The sequence below is a fragment of the Lichenostomus cassidix genome, chromosome 12 (assembly GCF_008360975.1).
Source record: "Lichenostomus cassidix isolate B80296 chromosome 12, HeHo_3.0, whole genome shotgun sequence".
Lineage (NCBI taxonomy): Eukaryota > Metazoa > Chordata > Aves > Passeriformes > Meliphagidae > Lichenostomus > Lichenostomus cassidix.
The window spans coordinates 377,413-402,853 of NC_139493.1; the positions used below are offsets into that span (position 1 = coordinate 377,413).

General features: G+C 41.1%; 1 protein-coding gene across 2 annotated transcripts in view; it reads right to left on the minus strand.

Moving 5' to 3' along the window:
* Window positions 1–25,436, minus strand: part of IFT122 (intraflagellar transport 122) — a 30,336-nt gene extending 4,900 nt beyond the window's left edge. For both annotated transcript variants that reach the window (XM_085072193.1, XM_085072192.1), the window contains exons 1-23: window positions 25,329–25,436; window positions 25,012–25,078; window positions 23,749–23,833; window positions 22,855–22,933; window positions 22,008–22,084; window positions 21,522–21,588; window positions 20,610–20,756; window positions 20,133–20,208; window positions 19,408–19,599; window positions 18,583–18,721; window positions 17,769–17,971; window positions 17,159–17,296; window positions 16,267–16,431; window positions 15,233–15,430; window positions 13,479–13,619; window positions 11,831–11,884; window positions 9,341–9,502; window positions 6,385–6,551; window positions 5,299–5,470; window positions 4,625–4,727; window positions 2,946–3,086; window positions 1,838–1,935; window positions 839–939 (exon numbers count right to left, since the gene is read on the minus strand). In XM_085072193.1, coding sequence (XP_084928319.1) covers window positions 839–939; window positions 1,838–1,935; window positions 2,946–3,086; window positions 4,625–4,727; window positions 5,299–5,470; window positions 6,385–6,551; window positions 9,341–9,502; window positions 11,831–11,884; window positions 13,479–13,619; window positions 15,233–15,430; window positions 16,267–16,431; window positions 17,159–17,296; window positions 17,769–17,971; window positions 18,583–18,721; window positions 19,408–19,599; window positions 20,133–20,208; window positions 20,610–20,756; window positions 21,522–21,588; window positions 22,008–22,084; window positions 22,855–22,933; window positions 23,749–23,833; window positions 25,012–25,078; window positions 25,329–25,369 — 2,813 coding nt within the window. In that variant the 5' untranslated portion in view covers window positions 25,370–25,436. The remainder of the gene's footprint in view (window positions 1–838; window positions 940–1,837; window positions 1,936–2,945; window positions 3,087–4,624; window positions 4,728–5,298; window positions 5,471–6,384; window positions 6,552–9,340; window positions 9,503–11,830; window positions 11,885–13,478; window positions 13,620–15,232; window positions 15,431–16,266; window positions 16,432–17,158; window positions 17,297–17,768; window positions 17,972–18,582; window positions 18,722–19,407; window positions 19,600–20,132; window positions 20,209–20,609; window positions 20,757–21,521; window positions 21,589–22,007; window positions 22,085–22,854; window positions 22,934–23,748; window positions 23,834–25,011; window positions 25,079–25,328) is intronic.
* Window positions 25,437–25,441: the final 5 nt, after the last annotated feature.

Below are 25,441 nucleotides of genomic sequence, written 5' to 3' on the forward strand. Positions count from 1 at the left end.
ATTGGAAATAGTGTCAGCAACTAAGCGTTGTCCTTCCCTTTCACCAGAGTGAAACAGTAACTGCTGTTTGGACCTACTGACCACAAGGCCTGTTATCATAAAAGACTTTATGAAAGATTCTTCATTTATAAATGAGGAAGTTATGAAAAGGAAAGCTAACATTCTATCCAAAGCCAGAAATGAAGTGAAACCGAGATGATGAGGCCTCCCTATGGCATCCAGTGACCTTCTAGCTTTCTCTTACAGAAAGGTGCATTTCACAGGGCTCACACAGCCCATTCCATTTATGAAGCACTCCCCAAATATTCAATAGGCACTAACAAAGCCATGCAGATGTTGGCCTGACAGACCACATGGCCACACCAGCCTCATGGGAAGCAAAAGCTGCTGGGTTTCCTCACTTCTGTCTCAGTTCAGTCTCCTTGCAACAGCCCTGTCAAGATTCAGAGCCGACATCTTTTTGCAGTGGCTGGTGTCTCAGAACTTGCTCCTTTGACACAGGTGACACATGAGACTGGGCAGGTGTTCAAGGTGGCCTAACAGAGTTACCTGTTAGTTGATTTGCATAGCTCTCCAAAATGATAACAAAAACCCCAAGACAAACAAACAAATAAACAAACAAACAAAAAATTCCAAAAAACAAACTAGTGCAGCTCAGCACACAATAGTTTGAAGATGCTGGTTATTCCTTAGGGACAAAAGTCAGTTCCCGTTAATGATAACCAACAGCTGACACTGAAGATTCCCTGCAGGAGGTCCCTGCCTTGGACCAATAGCAGTTAGTCCTTTAGTGTATCACATGATAACTTCTAGATTTTGTACTGTATTGGAAGGATACACTTTTGAGATTCCCAAAGGAGTCTCTTTTGTTAAGCTGTGAAGCAGAAACCTGGAAATATTGAAGAGGGTTTCAGGCAAGTGGAAGCTGAAAGGCTCCTCCTGTGGTATGAAAAACATAGACACACATTTCTAAGCTGGAAAACCAAGAACTTACATCACTAAGCATCACAGCATGAGGCATCTCTAGTACTGTGTTTCTTTCATGCTGTTGAAAAAAGAAGTGTTGACAGAATATAGCAAGTGGATTTTGCATGTCTTTATCACCAAAGCTCACGCCTGATACACACAGGAAAGAGAGAGAGAGAGATCAGCATAGCTAAGCCAGAACCTTTAACAGGTTATTTAAAAACGAGGGCAGTCTGTACAGCCACAGTGCAGAGTTTCTAGCGCTGTGAGATCTAAAATAGTCTGACAGCAAACACTCCACAGCACAGTCTTATTTTAGGCAAGGGCACAGAGCAAGGGCTCTCAAATATTTCAGAACAGATATTTGCACCAACGGGGATGGCAACACAACTCTTAATTGCTGGAATTAGCAGGAGCTCCTCACTTGTGACTGTGCATCACTGACACACCCAGTAGCCTGTGGCAATCCCTAGGCTAACATGTCTTCTTCTGTTACCCTGTTTTCCACTGATTAAGGGAAAAATGGACCCTGGCTTGAGCAGGAGCAGAGGCTCAGGTCACCATGGGACCAAATCGAGGCAACCAGCAAGAAGGGCCATGGACAGGAGGAAGGTCAGGCATCAGCACAGCCCTGCTCCACCTGCACTGCAGCTGTAAGGAGCTGAGCCAGTTCTTGTACAGGACACCTGAAAACTGTATCATAAAATAAAATAAAGTTAAATAAATAAATAAAGTTACTATACAGTATCACTGATGTACATTCAATGTTTAATTGCCTGAAAAGTTATTAATTAATCCTAATTATTTTTGGACTTCCTAAGGAAAAAAGCTCAGGAAGCATAAATACACAATTCTAAATTGAGTATCTTACAGTGTATCTTTGAATAAAGTGATAGACATGGTAAACTTCTGCCAAATGCTGGAAGTGGTGAAACTTCTGCAACATTTCAGTCTGCTGTTGTTCGTTCTCTGTAGGAGGCAAAGGCATTGGTGTCAGTCTCAAAGAGCAGTCTATGAGATTCAGCTGAAAAAAAAATAACCTGTTCCCATTTTAGCACCAACACTTCCAGAGGTATGTACCAGGTCAAGCATGCCTCATCTACCCATGCAAATCATATGTTTACAGAGTTGCTATTCTTCTGAGCAAACTTCTGGTCTAAAACAAGCACTGGGAAACACAGAACAGTTGAGGCAATGGTTTGACACAGCCAGAGGCTATAGCTGAGCTACAGGCAGAAAGCAGCACGTGTGCATCCCTGGAAACCTCCTCCAGAATGCCAGAGTTCACAAATAAAATTAGTTTTGAAAACTTGGTTTCACAAATACCAAATAGACTTAATGGCAAATACACTATTAAGCCATTTGGAAAAACGTCCATCTCAAGTATCTGAGGGGTGACAGATCTGCTGAACTGAAACCAAAGGCACTTCTTAGAGCACCAGGCAAAAGGCAGTATTCCCAACCTTTTGTATTCGTTATCACTAAAGTACACCTATTAACTGCTAACACCTCTCTCCCAGTGAAATACGTTTGGGAGACAAGTTGACAGCTAGCAAACAGTTTTACCTGTTGGCAGAAATAATTTGTAACCTCCCTAACTTATGTTTGAACACTTGAGGTAACTTACTCTCCAACATCATATTTTATTTACTAGCACGTTAACCCTCCAGGCAATAGGGTGTGGTGGGAAGGTGCAGGAGGATACATGGCCCCAGGAGGCATGATTTTCATCCCAGCCAGACTTCAGAAGGAGCCTTATGCCTGCTGACGTTGCTGGTCTGTTTATTTGTTTTAAATTAGCACATGGGAAAACCAGGGGACTACAAAAATAGCACAAGCCTGAGATATGCACAGCATTAAAAAATCCAAACCAAACCACACAGCAGTGAAGCAGCTGCAGCAATGCTATCACAATGCAGTAGTTGTTTGTCTTCATGCACAATAAGGTAACAAATACAAACTTCCTTTTGGTGACTTACCTTGGGCTATGTCTAAGCACTGCATGGAAAGCATCCAATAATAATAGGCTGCGTCGTTAAATCGGCTTTCAACCACGGCGTTGTGTGTTAGCTGCTCCAGCACCCTCACAGCCTCTGCCTGCCTGCCAGCCTTGTGAAACGCTACAGAGCCCAAAACAAAGAGAGGTTTACAATGTGATTATATCAATTAATGGAAATTAATGTTTTTTAATTGAGAGCAGTCTGTTCAGCCCATATCAAATACTCTGTCCAAGGCAGGATAAAAAGGATTATACACTGGCATTTTCCTCCTTGAAAGCAGCGACACTAATGGAACATGAGAAGAATCTGTAGGTATTTTGTCGTTTTTACTCTGTCACAGCAGCTCTTAAGTTCACAGAGTGTGTACAATACTGGTTGCTGGGCGGGTTTTAAATAGAAAAGAGGGAAGATGCTGTGAGGATTAGATCTCTGTACAAACAGCAGTGATCTCCAAACACTGCAAATCACATCTTCACTCACAACTACAATAAATTGTTTGAAGTCAGTGCTCTGGTGTGTATGAATACTTCAAAAGTATTGTGCTGAATACTTTAAAGGAGTACAGCGTAGACTACATCCTTCCATCATTTACTAACAGCATCTCCTTTTCTGATGCACCAAGTAACACCCTGAATTCTCACTTGGCAAATACACATTTGGCCAACACAGTCTTCATATAAAGGAATGGGGCTGGTGGGGGAACCAACCCCCAGAGAACCTGACCCCACAGCACGGCTGCCCGGTGAGTGAAGCCAGCTCACCTTGAACCAGACCCCACATGAGACCAGAACAGGCACATAAGGACCTCCAGCTCACCCAGCTCTGGCCATCTACACTTGCTGAACCACAGCAGCACAGAGCTTTGTGGAGCAAAAAGGGCCTATAACCTGTATTCAGAGAGTGAAAGCTACCACACTGCCCTAAACCAGCTGTTCAAAGGTTTGGTGTCAGGACACACAAACTCATCTTGTGCAGAGACAGATCAGGCCCTGCTTGTTCCCCACCTGGGCCCTTCTAAGCCAAGCAATTTCAGGCTTGGATCTGAGCTGGCTCAGGGAACAGCAGGTGCACCTGGCACATGGAGCTGCACCTGAGCAAGGGCTCTGCACAGAAGCTCCACACAGAGCTCACTTCAGCAGCTCCTTGTCTCTGCAACAGTTTGTGGACTGAATTTTGAAGCCTTTCCACAGGATGGAAAGTTGACAGTTCTGTTCAAATGTAATCTTATAAGGCAAACAAACCACATGAAAACCTTAAAGAAACAGGAAAACTTTACTTGTGCAATCCAGTATTACCTAAATAGAATGAAAAGTTGTATTTTCCACTCAGGTTTATAAGATGGCTGCCATATTTTGAATTTTTGTGAGATAAAAATTTTAAGACAGTTCCAATTATATGCCAAATACTGCTACATGCCACACTCAGATATATAAAAAGATAAAAAACCTTGACCAATATTTAGACACCACCATTTCCAATAGATCCATCATAAAATACGGATATTTCCAGTTACTTTAAAATCAGTATGAAAACATGGGTTATATTCGGTTTTGAATACCACTGATAAGAAATTTGTCAGGGCAGAGTCTGCATATTCTGTAGTGGAGAACTGTGTAGTAAATATGGAGTGAGTAGTGATCTGTCAATGACATTTTCACCTTTTTGGGCTTCTTCAAATTGATCCTTCTCTGCCAGCCACTGAGCATAAGGGACATAGACTTCATCTTTGAATTCAGGATGCTTTTCACACAGAGTAAATGCCTGAGGTAAATAAAAAATTCATTCTTAGATTATGGCATGGTTTAAACAGTTCAAGGGTTTAGAATATTCCACGGGATGAATCCTTCAGCTCTAACAAAATTCACAATAAAACATATACACAGAATAAAGAGTGTAATCCATATTTTCTCCAGTATGAAACAAAAGTGTTTTAAAATAAAAAGCAATCAACAACAAAAGAAAAGAAGCTTACCATAATAACAGACTGAATATTGAAACAGGAAGATTTGAAAGTGATTATCTGGGAAATTTAGCAGATTTCCCAGCAAGAGACAAAATATATTTGTATTTTTACTGAAAACATCTTCTAAAGAAATTGAACACTATAAATGCAGTTTAGATTCACTTTCAGAAAACCACACTACCAAACACATGCTGGCATACACGATTGACTGAAATATTCTGAATCCTTCTGCAGAAGCCTCCCTCCCTCCCTCCCTGCCTCTCCCTTACTACAATGCTGGGGGAGCCAGACATTTGTCTCCCTTTTTTCTTGCAACCAGTGTCAATAAGAAGCAAAGGTTTTCAAAAGAGAAATCAAGGGCACACTTACTTCTTCCCAGCGATGAGTCTCCACGTGCAGCTGGACCAATGCTTTCAGGTCACCAACCTTCATGTAGGTTTCTGCAGCATAGCCAGGGTTATCAAATTGCTTAAAATAGAAGGCACATTTGGCCAAAGGCTCACGCTCAGCTTTATCCAGTTTTCGAGCTATTTCAATTAACCTAGACTCAGCAAAAAGAAGTCAAATGTTTCAGATTCTGCCTTGGTGCTTTGCCTTTTAATTATTGTCATAACTTCATCTTTAATCAGTTAACATTTAATAAACATAAATATATTATGTTTTAAATATATTATAATCATAATAGTACTACCATGCAACACCATTTAAACAGTTTCAGAAAACATTCCAAATAGCTTTTTTCCTTTTGCAAACTCAACCCCCTTCCTTCACTCTTCACTCACATGTTCAACTCCGTATCTCAGACTCCAGACAGAGCTGTGCAGACGGGAAGGAGGGAACATGTCCTTCATGACTAAGTGGCACAGGACACACTTCCCCAACCCTGACCTGAGCAACCGACTCCTGGATAAGTATCACCCCCTGTGCCACACAGCAAAACAGAGGCAAGAGCAGGCTGAGGGGCCTGGCCAAGATCTTAAGGCAGTTCAGCAAATGACCCAAAGTGTCACCTAAACTGATGAGAAATGACCAGCAACAGGAGCAGCCACAGAATTTCTCAAGACTCTGTGCTTCAGGTGACTTCTCTATCCTCTAGATAATTATCCGAAACAGCTGAAAACAGTATTAATGGGTTACCAGGTACAATTACTGCTGTGATGATCACTTTGAAGCTTGAGCCATTCAAGCTATTTTACATAATCTCATACTGGAGATGAACCCATGCATACTCTTCACTGCTGTAATGCATTTGTTTTTGCAACATATTTATGACCCTCCCCTCTAAACCTATGCAACTTTTAAGGCATTTTTAATCGTAGATGTGCTTCAGATACTCAGTGTGATATAAAGGCAGATACCAAATACATTTTGTCTTATTTTACAATTATGTGGAATTCATAACATCTCATTCAAGCTTTTATTATTATATTATCTCTGAGGTGAAGCAAAACCTACACATCCAGCCAGCCGTGGTCCCCGCTGATTTCGATGGCCTTCATGTGCTCACCAGCAGAGAGGTACATCTCCACTGCTGCCTTTGGGTCATTGATATCCTTGGCCCAGTCTGCTTGTTTTTTTATTAGCATCTTTGTGTCTTTGGGATCTCCAGATCTCAGAAAATCCTGCAACAGTGCAATACAAAAGTCTGTATTACCTTCTGGTCACAAATGTCGTTACAGTCTAAACTCCAAAATACATAAAGACTTTTGTAATGAGTATCTTGATGCTTCCTAAGGACAGAAATACTCCACAGGGAGCAACATGGACTGAGCCAGCCTTCAGCAGTTCATCATCAAGGCCTTGTGTCTGGGAGGAAACAATGGCAAGTCTCCTGTTTAGATAGTTTTCAATTTAAAAAAAGCAGAAGATTCTGGCCAGGCCCAGAGAAGGACAGTGCAGGTGCCTTAGAGGCAACACTCATGTCCCCTCTTGCTCTCCAAGCCTGGTTCAGTGGATATGAGTTATGATTTCTGCATGCTTGTCAGGAACAGGCCTTCCCAAAACAAAATGGTACTAATCTAAAAACTCTAATACATCAATTGCAAATTTCAGATTCTCTTTTGCAAGCCAAGCAGGTATGGATTCATTCTTAAAGATGACCCAGCACCAGCCCATGCTCAGTTAACAACAGCACATCCACTTAATCATATGCTGGCATCAGGATGCCCCACCACAAATCAACTGAAGGCTGAAATAATTATCAAACGTCTTTGCAGAAAACAAGATTAAAAAAAAATATATATAATTGAAGCTCTTTTATAAGGACAGAACCACAGCTGCTCAAAAGTGAGAGTGCTCTGAAGCACTGCTTAGACTTGTGGAAGGAATGCAAACACCAGCCTGGACACTGTGATGACAACCATTTTGGAAATATTTCTAATAGTTAGTTCAGCTTCTTCTGCCAATACTAAAGCTCTGGCACCATATGGTTCACATCTGTTGACATCATGTGCCAGGAAAAAAATAGAAGAAACCCCCTTCAACACCAGAAGATCGATTAAGGGCAATTTTGTCTGTTAACAAACAGGCCACTGCCCATTAAACAGTTTCTATCAAATGAAAAATCAGAACAGAGGAGAAATGACAGGTGGAAAAGAGTGGAAAACTGTGTATCCTCTGTGTTTCTGGCAAATTCTAATTCAGGTTAAAAAAAACCCAAAGAACAACTAAAACCAAAGCAACAAATGGGAAACAAACTGCAAGGAGCACCTATCACCAGATCTGCTTCACCACTGCAATTCAGCCAGAACTGCACCCCACCTGTGCCAGCTCTAAATGAGCTCCAGGCCTACCTCCTGCAGCACAGCTTTGCTCCAAGGAACAGCTACACAGGTATCCTGACACCATTTGAATATGGAAAACTGGGGTGAAGAGTGAAGTAAAACAACACCTTTGGCATGACTTGTTTTCCAGCTTAGGTCACCAAAACAAGCCCAAAATCAAAAGCTCAGCTTCTCACAGTATAAAGAGGTTTTTGTGAGTTGCCAGTAATTAGTGATCTGGTGCTGTGATAACGAGCCTGTGACCAGGCTCGTTATTGAGCAGGTATCAAAGGACTCCCAACCTCTGCCTCCAGTCTGGACCCTCTGTCCAGACCTCATCAAAAGAAACCAGCTTCTGTGGTTCCCTTTGACTAATTCTGGCAGCATCAGAGAACACCACCACAAAAACAAATCCCACCCCCACCTATCTTTCCTTGGATAAATAATTGGCAAACAAGGGGGTTTTATATGTTCTTGCATGTCCTGTCCACTCCCTGCACAAGAAACTGCCTTCATGTGCTACTAGGAACCTTGAATTTCTCAGCATGGAGTCACTCTGAAGTACAGAAGACATGAGACCTCTTGCTCTCTACTGGTTATATATAGACATGACTACAGCCAAGAATTAACAGATTCTCACAAAGACTTATGGGAACATTTTCCGGCATGAATTACATTTATGTTCAAGAGGAGCCAAAACACTGAAGCTAACAAAGACTCAATCAGCCAAAAATAGCGGAAGTCGGGCTTACATCAGCAAAGCCCCCAAATGTTTCTGTTAGGCTCTTGGAAGAAAAAGATCTATCTGCAGCATGGTTTGGGGAATCTCTGCTAAAGAGTTTCTATGCATGTCATGGTGAATTCTTTGTCCAGGATTGGGCAGAATAAGGCTCTGATGAGTGATGAATGAGACTAAACAGTGCATGCATTCTCAGGGATTTTGATAAGAAAACACCATGAAAGACTTAAAAGCCAAGTAATGCTTCTTATCACCATATAAAAACATAACTTTTTAGAATCATATTCTATTTATTTCTACATGGAAACAGAGTTTAAAAAGAAGTCAAGACACTGAATCTTTGGAAGAAGATTCTGTAGTAAACAAAAATATTATAGGTTAGCATATTACACAGTTTCTAAAATGCACTGATATAGAACTGACTTACTCTGACAAAAATATATTTTAATTATAATGTGGGTATTACCTTATCATCTTTGGAGGACAAACAAATAAAAAGGGACTCTGGAGTGAGATAAAGGGGAAGAAGGAATCATAAAACCAAAATTTTTGGTTTTGAAAGAACGAAAACTACTACGGATAATACCTTTTAATCACAAGAGCAATTGGTGGTGGTGTCCACCAAAAGAATCCAGTGAAAAGCCCTGAATTTCCACAGCCATATTTGAGACTCTACAAAACACAACCTGCTGCCTTGGTAGCACACTCTGAAGGAAAATGCCACTGTAACACCCAGGCCAGAGACATTTTTCCCCTTATAAGCCAAATGAACTCCAAACAATTACCTGAGAAAATAAAATTGGAATTCAAAGCCCACATCACATTCACACCTTTGGCAGGATCATACTTTGGAAATAATTACAGGTACATCAGTATTTCTGCATTTAAAGGTTCAGGCACCAAGTGCTACCTTTGCATGGTCAAACATGCGTAAGTCAGAGTACATCTCGAGAGCCAGGTTTTCATGGCCACTCCTTTTGTACAGCTTCGCTGCCTCATGGAACTTCCCCTGGTAGGCATAAACATCTGCCAGGAACAGGTCATTGTTGTTCTCTCCATGCTTCTTCCTGTCCTGGAAAAATAGACAAACTGAAGAGAGATGTAGAAAGTATTCTATAAGATCAGGACCTAGGTGAGAAATAGCCATTGAGGAATTAGATTTTCAGGCTTGGATTTTAACTCTTAATAATTAAAAACCTGTAACAGGATATCATAATTATGCCTCTCCTACATTTCTGGTGAATTTATAATTAAAGGATTATATCCCTTCTTAATTAAAATTAGGAAGAGCAAAATTAAATGTCACTATACAAACCAAAGTGATGAAAAATCACTTCTCTCAATTTCACACAGGAAAATGAACACATGCTATCATTATGCCAGGCTATTTTAAAAAAGGCATCTGATGGGCTTCTCATTTTCTCCCATACAAACTCACCAGCATATAATTTGGCTATATTAACAATACATGCAGGCGGGATGACACAGGAGGATAACTGCCAGCAATAAGTAGATCCAGAAAGTATGTTTGTATGTCTCTAACAAACCAGTGACACCTCCACTGTCCCTACATGCAAGAGCTCAGGGATCTGGGTCAGCACCAGCCACTTCCAGAGCACCTGTACATGCTTACCTGGTAATCAGAACTGCTTGCTCTGACTGCCTGGGAAGGGACCATGAGGACAGCAGGAGTGCAGAGCCACAGAGAAACCCTCCATGTGTATGCAGAGCCATAGAGAACCCTTGATGTGTGTGCAGAGCCATAGAGAACCTTTGATGTGTGTGCAGAGCCACGGACAAACCCTCCATGTGTGTGCAGAGACAGGGAGAAACCCTTCACACAAATCAAACTGCAGCAGTACCCTGACTGTGAGGGACCCAGGACACAGGCTTACACACACGTCTGTGTTTCAGTGTGTGTGCCTTATCCTGTATATTGGACACACACCACTACCCAGCTTGGGATAAAATTATTACTGCAGTTAGCCCACATCATATGGAAACACATATCTGGGAACTGAATTTAAAGAAAACTGCGTGCAAGGGGAAAAGCATTCCACAAGCATTCAAATTCAATTCTCTGCTACCAAAGGGGCTCAGCCATCACTCCCTGGTCACACTCACTGACTGGGCTGACACTGAGCTGGTGTTCAAAGTTCCCTTCAAAAACTTGGTTAAATGAATAATCAGAGGACTTGTTACATCATTTTTTGAAGACTCCACAGAATCTTGCCAGATAGAGATGGCAACTATGTTTCTGTGTCATCAATTAGGAAAAAAAAGTGTTATTACTGAGAGAAAACCATCACATTAATGGAATATGTGTGCTTAGTTACACCCCTACATGCCTTAAAAGGAACCCAATCCACCGCAGGGAGAGAGTAAGTGAGCATGCAGAACTCACTGCAGAAGGAATATTTTCAAGAAGTGTGAAAGTAAGTTTATGCCTATTTATAAGGGGAATCTTTCTCATTTAACAGAATATGACATGACAAATCCAGAATATCCTCAATAAATGCAGATCTGGAGAAGCATATGTGGAAAAGAAAGGTTACTACTGGTACTACCCACCAATAACCTTGGAAAGAAAAAAAAGAAAACCAATAACAGAAAAAGGGGCTCTTAATGCAGACCTTTTTTCTGTGTTAGAGAAAAGTTCACTGCAACCAGCTGGCATTTTGACAGCAGCAGAACAGCTCTGCAGACATAAAGACAAGGAGTGTATCATTTAAGAGAAGGCGTAAATCTAATTAACACAAGGAAGAGGAATTCCCTTTATGCCATCTCCATGCAGATCTTTAAGCATTATCTTGCCATCTCTGCAGAAGGACAAGGGTGATGTATTTTCAAGTGCTCATGACAGACAGTTATTGTTGAGCGAAATTCTATCAAGAAGTGTGAAAAGAATAGGAAGGAGTGATTAGAGCACAATATAGAAGTATGGAATCCCAAATTCTATTTCTAGCTGTCACAGACTTGTCATGAGACCTGGAGTTTGTCATTTCATTTCTCTGGGCCTGTTTCTGTCTCTGCAAGGAGGAGATAATAGTAATTACCTACCTCCAGGGGGTAGGGGAAGGCTTAATGAACTCATGTTTATGAAGTATTCTGTACTAAGCTCTGTCAGCACAGTAGTATTCTACCAATCATTAATTGAATATTGAACATTTTTCCAGTTCTCCTGAAGACAGTTTCAGAAGTCCTTGTCCCACACCCATATTTTAGTCCACAAACTTCCAATCCTATGATCAGAACTTGAGTCACCTCTACTAATCAGGATTTTTCACTTCAAACATATCTCAGTCAGAAGCACTATTCAAACAGAAGTCCTTCCACAACAGAAAGTAATGATTTTGGCACAGTAGTAAGTTTAAGGAAATACACCATCTTGAACACTTACCTCTATGCTGCTGATCAGTTCTAAATATCGAAGGTCTCGCACCCTGGTAAATGCCTATTGAAAAGAATTTTTAAAAAAAGGAATAAAAGGAATAAAAAGGAATAAGACTCGAAAACCCAGAAAAACCCAGATATTGTTCTGCATGAATCAAGCTGTCTTCATGCAAGCTGTGTCTGTCAGTCCCCCAAGAAATACAAAGTGTCAATTAGAATATTACATGCTTTTATTCTGGCTATTTAATAGCTTCTCCACTTTGATGTGAGGTGTGATACAGACAAGGAAATTTCAGGAAACTATTACAAGGAAGGGCATAGAACTGATGGTATTGTCAAAGCCTGATGCATATGCTTCTAGTTTTTAAACCATTCCACAAATCCGGCATGAAAGGAGCTCAGAGAGAGGAAAGGAAGTAAGAAGACGATAAGATAAAAGTACTGTAAGACAGTGTAATATCTTTGCAAATGGAGATAAATGTGCAACCCAAAGTCTCAAGTGGCAAAGTCACGTGCAGGTTACAGCAGCTCAGCACTTATTCCTGACATGCACCACAAACCAAAAATTTAACTCTTTGGGCTGCACATTCAAGACTTTCCACCAAACTAACACTTAAAAGGGCACAGAATATTCTGCCTACATTGGATTGAAGTAGGAACTATGAGAACCTTTAATGTCATGAAGCTGCTTTTGTTCAAATTAATCCGATCTAATTCTAAGAGGGCACTAGTTTAAAATCCCAAGGAGGCACTGAAAACTTCTTTTCAAGAGTATCTATTTGCATGAAGCCATCCATGAGACTGGAATTATTCTGATGCCTCCACTTAAGGAAAAAAAAAAGGTGAAGCACTTAATTTCCTTTTTTTTTTTTTAATCTGTTATTAAAATATGCCTATCATTACAGGCCATTCTCAGTGTATTTTTAGAATGTTTGGTCTTTTATACAATATTCATGACATTGAACTCAGTTCACTCTCTCTTATTTGAGGTGGTGAAAGAAAATAGGGAGGTATTTTATGCCAGAGAAAACTCAATTCCTCAGTCTATGCCCACTCATAGACCACTCCCCCAAGCAAGGCACACCACACAGAAAAGGAATGAAATGATACTGTCCCATCACCACTGCCTTCACAGAACGTTAATGGATAGATAAGAAAATATAGCAAATTTCCACATTTGTACTGAGGTTATATTAAATATTTAGAGGGGAAAAAGGGCAAGTTTGTAGCACTAGGGAAGGTGGGGGACGAAGCCAGATGAGCATCCTCTGCTGCCACCCGGTGGGCACTGCGGAACAGCCTCCCAGGTCTACTCCCCTAAATTCATTAACACATTTTCCAGCTGAAACCACTTTTTTCTATCGAACACTTTGATTTAGAACATGGCATTTATCTGGAGAAATACATCAGACTTCCGTTTAAAACCTCATCTCAACACCCTGAGAATATAACAAACAATTGGTTTGTTTGTGGAGTAAAATACAGTAAAGACAAGTAAGACAGTTACCCAGGAACACCACTCGCATTCAAGTCATAAAACATACATTATACACACACACACACATAATATAAATATAAATATAAATATAAAATATAAATATAAATATAAATATAAATCCCAAGCTTTTTGCTAAATGAGTAAATAAACCCTTTACCCTTTTAGCAGTTTCAAACTCCAGCCCTTCCAAGGCTTCCATGGCCAGTTCTTTCCAGTCAGCATCAGTCACTCCTAAACAGGCAATTTGATAGGCTTCTTTAAACATTTTTCGTTCCAGATACTGATACATGGGTGCAGACTGAGGATTGCCATAGGGAAAAAAAATGTATCAGAAAGGATAATACTGAGATATATTAGTGAAATTCTCCACACACATTAGGGAAAAAAAAGATATATTCTAATCACAACCATTACAAGCTGCCCAGACCAAAACCAATCTGGTTTTTTTACACAGACAGAACAACATTCTGGGGTGATCATTAACATATCTTTAGACAAGCTGGGTTAATTACATTCCAAACTCATCCCTTTTGAAATTTTTGGCTCCTTGCAATATTAGGAAGTAGTTATGAATGTGAATTCTTCTGGAATTTGAACATGCTAAATATGATGTACACTGAGCTTTTTTAATACTCTGGAAGCAGAGCAAAGGAAGGGCAGTGTGTTCTCAAAGGCCAAGAGTATGAGGAGTGGCACCACTGCCTGGTGTGATGTGTCCCTGAAAACATCCAGACACACAGCAAGGGGTGCCACGGGGAAGTAACCCTTCTGCCCCAACCTTGAGGACACAGCTGTTCTACCAAGACTGTGACTATATAGGCCCTAAAGACACTCAGGCTCTCAAGGGTCTGCCCTAAAGGGAATCCTAGTGGGGAACTGCCAACTGCTGCAAGGTGACACACACAGACAGATGTGGGTCTGCAGTCACAGCTTGAGCTCTAGAGGAAGGAACAGGGAGCACTGCAGCACCAGTGCTTTAACCTACGTTTGCAACCCCAGCAGGATGCAGTTCCATTTCTGCATTATTTTTATCAATTTATCTGAAAATTGTACGCTCTTTGGTACTCCCTCTCTCCAAAAGTATAGCTTTGGGAAAGCTGCTCCTGCAATACTGCACAGTAATTCTGTGGCTTCTTGGTGCCTACAGCATGCCAAAGGCAGACAGGAGTGTTCAAGGCCTGGTGATCCTGTCCATGGCTGCCAAGCACCCTGGACAACCCAGAGACTCACCAATGACCTGCCCAGGGCCTCAGGGGACAGAAGGTCTGTAACACGGACCAACAACAAACACAGGGCATTCTGCCCTCATATTGACTCTCAGAGGCAAATCCTGCACACACTTGGATGCACAGAGTCACAGTCTTTTTACTTTCTTTTTTTGCTTTGTTTTTTTGGACTTCCACAGCTTCTCATGACACAGAAAACAGCATTTTATGGAAGGCAATCCCTAAATTTTGACTATAAAGACTACACAGGTACTATACATTCAGACTAAAAGATACAATTTAAATATTGCCTAAACACATCTAGAGGAAGCAACAAAAAGACGGTACTTGACATATTCAAGAAAAATGAAATTACAACTGGGGGAAAGTTACATAGAGAGAACACAGCAAAAATACTGCAGGAGGTAAGGCCTGCCTGAACTATACTAGATTATGTGCATTTTCAAGTAGAAAGGGAGAATCAGAAACAGTAATTACCACCAGCAAAAAGGAAGTTATCTTACTTAATGCCAAAGAAACAAAAATAAAATAGATCCCACAATATAACTTAAATAACAGTGAAGGAAGTGTGAACTGCAATCATTTTAGTAATGAAATACAAGTAAATCTCAGAAAAGCTTCTTCACTTGTTAAACATTCATGTTTATGAGATATAAAGCAACACTTAATGAGATTAAAGGATTACCTGCGGAACTTCAACTGCTGACATGGAGAAAACATGAAGGCAGAAGATCTTGGAGCCATTGTAACCCACAACAAAGCCCTGCAGTTTTTGCTGGTGGACAGGGAAGTTACTAGCTTTGATATTGAGGTAACCTCCTCCAGAAAAGCAAAGCATATCCTCACACTGGCTATTCCAGGCCACGCTATTAGCATTGGGTTCCTAATGAGCAAAACAACTCAGGATTATAACTGATGCAATCACATCTTAAGAAATATGCCTCCTTCAGCTAGAATATTTGACCCATCACAGCCTGGTGTGTACACACACACAGATAATTCACATTTGCAATATCCTAAAGCCTAGAATATTCCTAAACAGATTCACAGGATGTATTTTACTATTTAATACACTGCTATAATTCTCTTGCCTTTTATGTGTATTTACCAGTGATCTCTACTGTCAAACTGTAGAACATAATACGAAATTCCACCGTAATATACTCTCAGCACATTTAATTGGTCATTTTACAGTCCATTACACAAAGGAAGTTACAGACCCTATCTTTGCAGCACTCCATCCTTGCTATCCAGTGTGTTCTGAAAACATTTAATCATTATTAATAAGTGATTGCTAAACTGCCAATGAAAAGAGCATTATCATTATTCCTTTTATAGCCTATGAATACAAGACGAACAAAGATGTTTAGGCTTTAATTCTCTTCATACTAACCATAAAACTAAAATGCTCATTAACTGTAATGCTTCAAAGGGAACCAGGGCAGTTCTAAATTAAACTAAGAAGGTCACATGTCTAAGTGCTCTTTATTCAGCTGTTGATCACATAGATCTCCTGTTTTCTCATTTCTACTCTATCATCTCTGAAAGGGTGGTTTTGATAAACAGATCATAGTTAAATCCAGCAAGATGTGATTCACAGCTTTACTGAGCAACATGAATTTCTGCACAACAACACTTTTGGGATGTTCTGTGCTCCAAATTACTTCCTGCTCTCCTGCCCCACCTTTTAAAAACAGCTCAACAACTTTAAATTTCTACCTGAAACAACAGCTCTTTGGTATGAATATCATAGACGAGGCAGGTGTCGTTCTCATCCACCACGGCCAGCTTGTTCCGGGATGCACTCATGTCCAGGCAGCGCACGGCCGTGGATTGCTTCAGCAGCACGATTGCCAAGGGGTTATCCACAAAGATCTTCAGGATCTAGACAGATTTGAAACAAAGTCACTCCAGCCATTTTTGCCCCTAGAACTGGAAACAGCATAGCAAAACTTCAGTGCTGTTTAAAGTGTGAAACTGCAAGCTTTTTCAGAGACAAACTGTGCAATAAAATTAAGGAAATGCTTCCAGTTTCAGGTCTCTTGAGCAGAGAGAGCTACAACGTGCTCTAGGTCACAAGCCTATACAAATAAATCAGATGCTATTCATCTTGGATTCTTAATGCTCCACTAGTTACACAATTTTATAAATACAGGAATATATAAGATACAGAAGACACACAGGATCTCAGCTTCCTTGCTCTCAATACCTCTGGGCTCCAGTTTGATGTTTCCAGCTGCCACCTGGCATGTGAAACAGGCAGCACCTACACCTGGAGAACAGCCAGGTATACCTCACAACTGATCATCACAAGATCTGCACACACCTCCGACCCCCAGTAAAGGCAATTCTGCTCTCAGTTCACCAAGAACTCAATTTTTGTCAGTTGATACTAACAACTTACAGACTGCTAGACAAAGTTAAACTTATTTGTATGAATTTTACTGTCAGAGAATGTGAAAGACAGAAGTAATTCATTTTCAATCCCAAGGTGAGACTGTCAAATTCTAGGTTGTGAAAGAGCCTGCTGCTCCTAAGGTCTCCCTTTAAGAGTACAGAACACATTTTACTGTGCTCTTTGAAAAGACACAGACCAGACATGATGTGTTACCTGACCATTCTTTAGACCAACTAAGAGGCCTTCTCTTCCTGGAGGTCCTCCAATTACTTTAATGTAACGAATAAGAGATTCCATCAGCCATTCTCGTTCTTTAACACCACTGAATGAGAGGCACTGCAACCTCTTCTCCTAAAGACACGGTAATATATAAAACACAGCATGGAGGTGAAGACAAAAATCTGTGTCTGATGTGCGACATTTATACCTACACTAGCAGGTATTTACATTTACATTTAAAAATCATAAAGTCAAATACTCAATTTAATGAGTGAATGCTTTAGGGTTTTCCAATCCTATGAACAACCAAAAACAAACACTCTCAATCTTTTTCTAGTAGTTCTCTCCCACCCAAAAGTTCCCCTGGATTCTGTGCTAATTTATGAAATTCACTACAGAGCCTGTTTTACTGAACCAGAGTCATCTGAGCCATGCCACAGTGGCTGCCCAGCAACATGTCAGCACTTTGTGGCACAACAGGACTGCCTTGGGAAGAGCTGTAACAGATCCCACAGGACAGTTGTGTCCCGCCAGCCACTGACTGGGACAGCTGCCTTGAACACTGAACACACTCCAGGACTACTCTAGCTTTTAAGGCACATACCTGGCATAAAATAATGTGATCTGAACACACCACCAGCAAGTTACATTCAAATTTCTTTATGATCTTTTCCTTCACCCGATAGTACATATCTGCAGAGTCATCTGAGTACAACTCATAAATCAGGATTTTCTCTGGCATCTGGATGGCTAATCTGTTTTTGTAGATTGCAATTTTCTTCACAAGCTCTCTGCCTTTTATCCTAACTAGAAAGAAAAAACACCAAAACAATACAGTATAAGCTGACACAAAAATAACATATAGAAATCAGAAAACTAATACACTAAAACTGAATCTCTCTAAAGCACCTATAAAATTCAAATCTCATTCCTGCCCAGATATGTTTGCTGCTCTGCATCTATGTAATCTACTATCCCTGTCACAGTTTATCACTCTCTGTGATTTGTCAACAGCACATTTTGGAGCAGTACTTCAATTCCTTGCCATAAAAAGCCAGCAGAAATGAAGAAACAAAATAAGCACAAACCCTTGAGGTTACAAGTAAGGAAAATAAAAGCTAAATATGACATACAGTATTTTAATCTCATTTTCAGAGATTAAAACCTTATTTTAAGAGCTCCTGTCCCTCCCAGTATCTTCACCAATCCCAATAATATTCATTAAGCTTGTCAGCGCTGCACTTGCACACTCCAAGTTCGCACTCTCCTCGGGCAAAGTGTATTCCACAGCTGGACTGCCAAAGTGACTACAGCCTGTCAAGTACATGCAGCGTATATTCCAAGTGTCCCAATGGATATTAATTAAAAGCCAGAACAAACTGCATGAAGCTTTGTCTTGCCTGCAAGTGTGGAATTACCTTTTTGTTCTGTGATGAGGTGCTGGACAATAACATCAGTCATGCTGTCCCTGTAGGCATAGCGATCTTTATAGAGGCCATGGACAGTGCTGAAAATCAGCTGGTAGAAGGAGATTGTTCCATCCTGACACCCTACTGCCTGAACATAAGAAGAGAATAATTTTATTTAATTGATACATGTAGGTGACAATTGGTGACGTGTGTGGTGTTTATATGAACACCATGTTCCTTTTCCTGCATAATGCATGGATGAATACCAGTTACAGCTGACTTATATTTAAGCACGGTACAAGTGCAATGCAGAATGAGGATTGATCTCACCACAGACCATGGAAACCACCATGGTGGGTGGGGGCCTTGGGTTTACCTGGTTGGGTTTTTCATTAGATTTTGTGCAGTTTGTGTTCGTTTGTTTATTCTTAAATTTGCTTTAATTCTCTTTCCACTTGTGCAGGACTCATAGTGTAGCATTTTGGGCTGACAGTTGCCCTGTAGGCATTTTTTTCCCATCGTGGAATTAGATTTGGTCAATTACAGAAGTTATTAGCTGTTGTTTTTAATTATTCTTCCCTCCTCCTTTTTAATCAAAATGCAGCAAATGCCTTACTAGTTGAGTGCGGGTGTTATGCTCCTTACATCCTTCTTACAGGATGTTTTACTTCTGCAGAATATTTGTAATTCCAGTGGCAGCTCTAGGATCTCCCTAGACACTGCTCAAGTTCTACTGCCTCAGTAGAAATGTCTAAGCAACTAAGTTTGAAATGTATGGTGTTACTTTAGGTGACAGATTCCCTGTGAAAATGTCATAGAAATGTCCCTACTCACCACATAGTTGGAGTCTGGTTTAACTTTGCAGGTCCACACCCAGCTGCTCTGCTCTCCCACAGTGCCCAGGCGTACCCCATCCCTCGTGAAGAGAGAAACTTGCTTATCTGAACCTCCCAGCAAGAGATACTCTCCTTTAGTAAAGTAGCTGATGCAGCACGGGTCAAAATTGAGCACTCTGTCCTTCCCAATCTACAAGGGAAAATAAAACCAAAAATTATCAAAAACATTAACAAAAGGATCATTTACTCTTTTCTGAAGGCAACAAGTGCCATCACTGATACCATTTGTCTTCTCCATGCATGGCTTTTTAATATCCAGAACCACTGGCTCTATTAAGATTCACAAAGGCAGTTCTAAAATACCTCCAAGAATCCCTCCAGTCCCAAACCATTCTGCTCAGAATGCAACAACTCACAAAACCCCTTTACCCGCCTGAAAAAAAACCACAAAGATGTTCTCTACAAACCAGTGAACCACATCACAGAAGCCAGCAAAGTTGTAAGGGCTTTAATGCAAGAATTGCAAGACAGCAGCTGAGCTGCTATGGGAGAAACAAGAGCTGAAGGAGAAATGGTTAAAAAAAGTAGACTCATAAAAGGCTGGGAAAACAGAAGGCATTTAATGTACCTAGTAATGTACCAGTATACAAACACTTTGACTGTAGGACACAAAACAGAAACAAAAATACCCTGTGACTCTTGAATAAACTCTCTAAGACATACCTGCTTGCCACTCAGGTGGTAAAAGGAAAGCTTCTGACCCCAGTCTGCCACAGCTAAAATGTCATTGCGTTCATCTCTGGGAAAAAAAAAAAAAAGCAGTAATTCTACAGCAATTTATTAATAAATTTTTTAGAGCAACAGAACCAAGTACTACAACAGCAAATTCACTTCATATTACTCTTTAAAAGTCACAACCTGAAAGGACAGCAGATACACTTTGTTATTTAAATCAGTGAAAAACAGCTTGGAGACACAAAATCAAAACCAGTCTCCTCCAGAGGAATAATTCAAAACTTGAGGCATCACTTCACCCGGAGCTGTGTGAGCAGTGGACACACTGGAGCAAACAGTCCCTTGACAGGTGAAGCACCTAGGCACACATTCTGATTTAGCTACAGCAGTACAAGGTCACCATCACATCAAAGTCTCTCAACTGAGCAAGAGTGAGCTGCAATTATTTAGGATGAAATTATTTACCTGGAAGGATTCCAACAAATTGACCATATTGGAGAGGAAGAGCCCCCTGGCCGCTCTATTTTCACTTTCTCATCACCACTTTTGTTCCTTATGCTGACAATGCCGTTGAACATCCCCAAAGCAAGGTACTGGCCATCATTAGTCCAGCTGAGAAAACACATATATACTGAAGAGTAAACTACTACAAACAAGCAGCAGGAAGGTAGGACAGCACACTCACACAGGAATGGAAGACTAAAGTATACTTCTATGAGGGAGCTCTGGGAAGTAGCTAGCAATCCTACAGTATGTTTATGCACCTAAATCCACATTTATAGCAACAGAGTACACTACATCAACATTTTATCATATACACAGAAGTAAAAGAATAAATTAAAGCTTGCGATATTTGTAATATGTGCTAAGTCAGAGATACATTTTGGGGATGGCAGTCTGGGAGTAGACCAAAATGCTTTAAAAGACACATTCAGCACATGATCAGAGAAAACTGCCTGGTGTGGGACAGAGGGGACCTAAGGTCTATTCTGGTCTCTTCTTTGGTCAGATGAATGACTTCAACTAATGAATCCTTGCTTCAGGTTCCCCACAATAGTAATACCTCCTACAACTGAAAACACCAACAGTACAGGGAATGAACCACAAACAAAAATTCCAATTATTCTTCCTCCAACTTCGTTTTATTGTTGTTGCACAAGATGGATAAACAGACAGAGAACCTAAGACACTTGTTCAAGATCAGAATATATCTCTGATGCCTTCAGAAGGATTTGGTCATGAACAGGACCAAGCATAACCCAACACTTTGCTACTGAAAAAGAGGGGAAAAGTTACCTTTTTTTAAAACTTGCATCATACTTGAAATGGGTTGTATTGAAACTAACTTAAATGACACAGATAACCCTTAAAACTTACCTACAGCAAGTAATCTTGCAGCTTGTTTTATGTTTAGAGACTGACTTCTGTTCAGGAGACCACAAGCCTTGATGAAAGAAAACAAAAAACCAATGATAAGTAAGTATGTGACAGTGCTTAGACTGGAAATTAATACTGTCACAGATCTCAGTTGGGATTTTAGAGGCACCAAAGTCTTGTCCACGGCTAGAATGACATTCAAATACAAACTATTTATTAGTAAATAGAAAAAAAATCCATCTAACAGAGGGTGTCTCTGAAAAAAATCCCAGTAACAGAGCAGCACCTCTGTGACCCCTCACTACACTGTACTTTCTCATTGAGTTTAAGTGATTTAAATCAGTATCCAATGTCGGTGAACTTTAGGTAGCGTTGTGTCACATCTCTGCTGGAGCTACAGAGCTATACCGATCTGTGGTTAGCTCAGCTATGTAGCTGTAATGGAATTCACTGGTTCAACGGAAAAGTTCGAGGGAGAAGACATACCAAAATCCCCGGATGAGCAGGATGCCAACTGATGAGTGAGAGGATTGTATGAAACGCACTGGATAGAGTCATTATGCCTAGAATGAAGTTAAAATTAGATTTCAATATATCATTTTTAAATGGCTCTTTTCTGACTTTCAGCAAGTGAGCTGAAAGCTTTAGCAGATGCCAAAATAATTGGATTGGTTTATAGTAGATCAAGTTAATCTGCTATTACTGCAAAGTAAATCAGTAATAAATCTTATAAAAATTGTCTCCAAGTAGCAGGATTCACCATATTTCATCAAGATTAACTAAAGCTGTACAGCAATTGTGGTTTGTGAAATGTGACTAGAGGTCGTATCCAAATTCTAACCCAAGAGTGCTCATGCAGGCTGTGCGCAGTGATCAGCTAACACACACCAACTCGAGATAAATGTGCAGTGTGAAACGGAACATGAAGTTGTTGCTTCAGAGGGCTGACTGAAAACAGAGCCAGAAGATTGAAATACACCAAAAGTACCAAAACCATCCTTAATTTGACCTTTCAACGAGAATTATGGTTTATTATAGAAGACTGGTCATATTGTATTTCATTTTATTCTGACCTAGTCTGAGTTTCCCCAGCTCTCTGTCAGCCTTCTAAATTCACAGATTTCTCTGGAATCCCCACCTCCTTTTATGCCTTTAATTGCTTTCCTGCCTCATTCAGATACTTCAGCTGTTCTTTTCCTCTTCCCTCCCCTATCACCTCTTTTCTCTGACCTTAGTGAATATTCTCCCAGCTCTAATGGCTTGAGCTCTTTGATTGCAGCAGTGCATAATCAAAATTGGCTTTTGAGGCACAGAACTGAACGGCATCACTTACGTGTACTTCAGAATTCCTTCTAACTTTGAAGTCCAAATTATCACACTTTTATCAGCAGAGCCAGATGCAAAACGCTTGCCTAGGAATTAGAGATAATTTAAATCCCACATGTACAAGAATCACTTTCACTCCAAATACTCAATCAAAGAAAGAGCAAGAAGCTCTTGAACTTGACAAGGCTCACGTAATAAAGGGGCTGACATTGAGTGCCTGGATGTGCTGCTGCTTCCCCAGCCACATGGAGTTTCAATGGCTGTATTGCACCATTTCCACAGCTTTGCCAGTAACCAATCCTTCCAGTGCTGTCCAGCTCCAGGTTGGAGATTGATGGGAACAGTGACAAGTTAAACTGACACACTGTCACAGGAACTCCCATCACACAAACAGCAGCAGCTGCAGGAAGGCCCCCAAGCCCAGAGAGAGTCCCACTGAATGAGAGTCAAAGACCATGGGAGAACTGGAAGCACAGTGCAGTGAGCAGGTAACATGTGAAGGATCAGGAGATCAGGAAGCTCTGGGACACAGGAACTACAAGAATAAAACTCAGAGACAGACAGGTAGTAGAAACAGAAATCTCTGAGGTGAGCCTTCTCCTCACATTACCCATCAATATACACTTAACCAGTGCTAAACCCAACACTGAAGTCAAAAGGAAGGGACAGTGGGATTACAGCTCTCACAGGTGACTTTACAGGTACTTGTGCAGGGAGCACCTGTACAGCAGACCAAACCCTCCACTGGTGAACAAACTCCAGTGCTTGTTAAAGAACAAACCCCAAGCACTCACACATTGTGACTGAAACAACCCCCATCTCTCTGTTTTCAATGGGCAATAACAAATGGGAGACATGCACTTTACAAACCAGGCTAACAACCCCCCAAAGTGATATTTACCATCTTTGGCATAAGCCACGCAATACACAGTGTCTTTATGTCCTTTCAAAGGCTGAATTAAGGTTCCATCAGAAGTGTCATACACCTGTTTAAATGGGGAGGAAAAAACTATTCAAACAAACAAACAAAAGAACTTACACAAAAGAACTTTCAGTGAATCACAGAACCACATTCGGGTGGAAAGGGACTTTAAAGCTCACCCAGTTCACGCCCTTGCCATGGACAGTGACACTTCACACTAGACCAGGTTGTTCCAAGCCCTATCCAACCTGGCCTTAAGCACCTCCAGTGTGAGGTCTGGGACATAAAATTACTGAAGCCCAACAGATTATGCACTTCCTTTTGTGTCTGCAGTTTGGATTGCACACAGTTCATACAAGACAAAATGTTTTCCAGCATAGAAACAGCTCTCTGTAACATGATACTTCTTAGAAAGAAAGAAGAGTCAGTACTAAAAAATTACACGCTCAAAAGACATTTTCCACAGCTTGTTTGGCAGCTTGTTTTACATTTTACCTTTTTTTTTATAATTTCTTTTAACATTTTAAACAAACAGCTTGTTTGGCTGCTTGTTTTACATTTTACCATTTTTTTATAATTTCTTTTAACATTTTAACATCTTGCTGTTAAAACATCTTTCTCCCCATTAGATGTTTAAACACAATAAGTTACTGCAAAGGAACATCACTAAATATATGATTCTGTTAGTCCTCCAAATAACACCTGCTGTCCTGGAGCTGAACTCCAGCTCCACAATCTATCCATCCATCATGCCTCCAGCCCATCCATTCCTTCCTGCAGCTCCTACACCTACCCCATCTGAAAGCTCTGCCAGGACCTGAGCTCCTCTAGCAGCATCCCCAAGGACCCACAAACAGCTTGAGCTGAAGGTTCCCACAATGCCAGGACACGGGCTCGAGTCTCTGCCCTTGTCACAGAGATTTTACTGAAACTTGTGCCAGCACAGCCCCTGCACTGTGTGCCAGGCCTGCGGGCAGGTTCGTGGATCTCAAACCTCCAGCAAGGCACAAGAGGAAGAGATGACGCAAATAACTTAAATCTCATTACTCTTGGAAATAGAGCTTAAAACTTGGTAAGAAACATTAAAAAGCTTCAAAACACTTTAGAATTGGCCTGCATTAATATGTATGTTGCTGTGAGGCTGCACTGGCAGAGATAAGGGGATTTCGGATAGGTTATATTCATAAGCTCATGTGAAAGAAATCAAGCTGTAAAGCAGAGAGGACAGGAAGGTTTCCCTACCAGCAGCCTGTTTCCAGCAGCAATTATCAGCTGGGTCCCATCCGGCTTGAACGCGAGGTCGTAAATACTGAGGGAAACAAACCAAGAAAACCTCGTGTCAGGAGATAGAAAACACCTTCCTTCCCCGTCAGACGCGTCACATGGCCAGGACTGGTAACGGCACAGTGAATGTGGCTGTGATTCCAAATCAACTCCCCGAGCAGCAGGAACCTTCGGAACCGACCCCGCGCTCGGAGCCACCCGCACCGCCCCGCAGCCCCGAACGGCCGCTCGGAGCGGGACGGCCCGACACACCGGCCGTCCCCGGGACCGCTCACCACTGCTCGGCCCTGTCGCGCCAGGTGAGCGCGGCCCGCATCCCCCGCTCCGCACCGCCGGCAGCGCTCCGCACCGCCCAGCGCCGCCCCTCAGGCCGGGCCCGCTCCGCGCC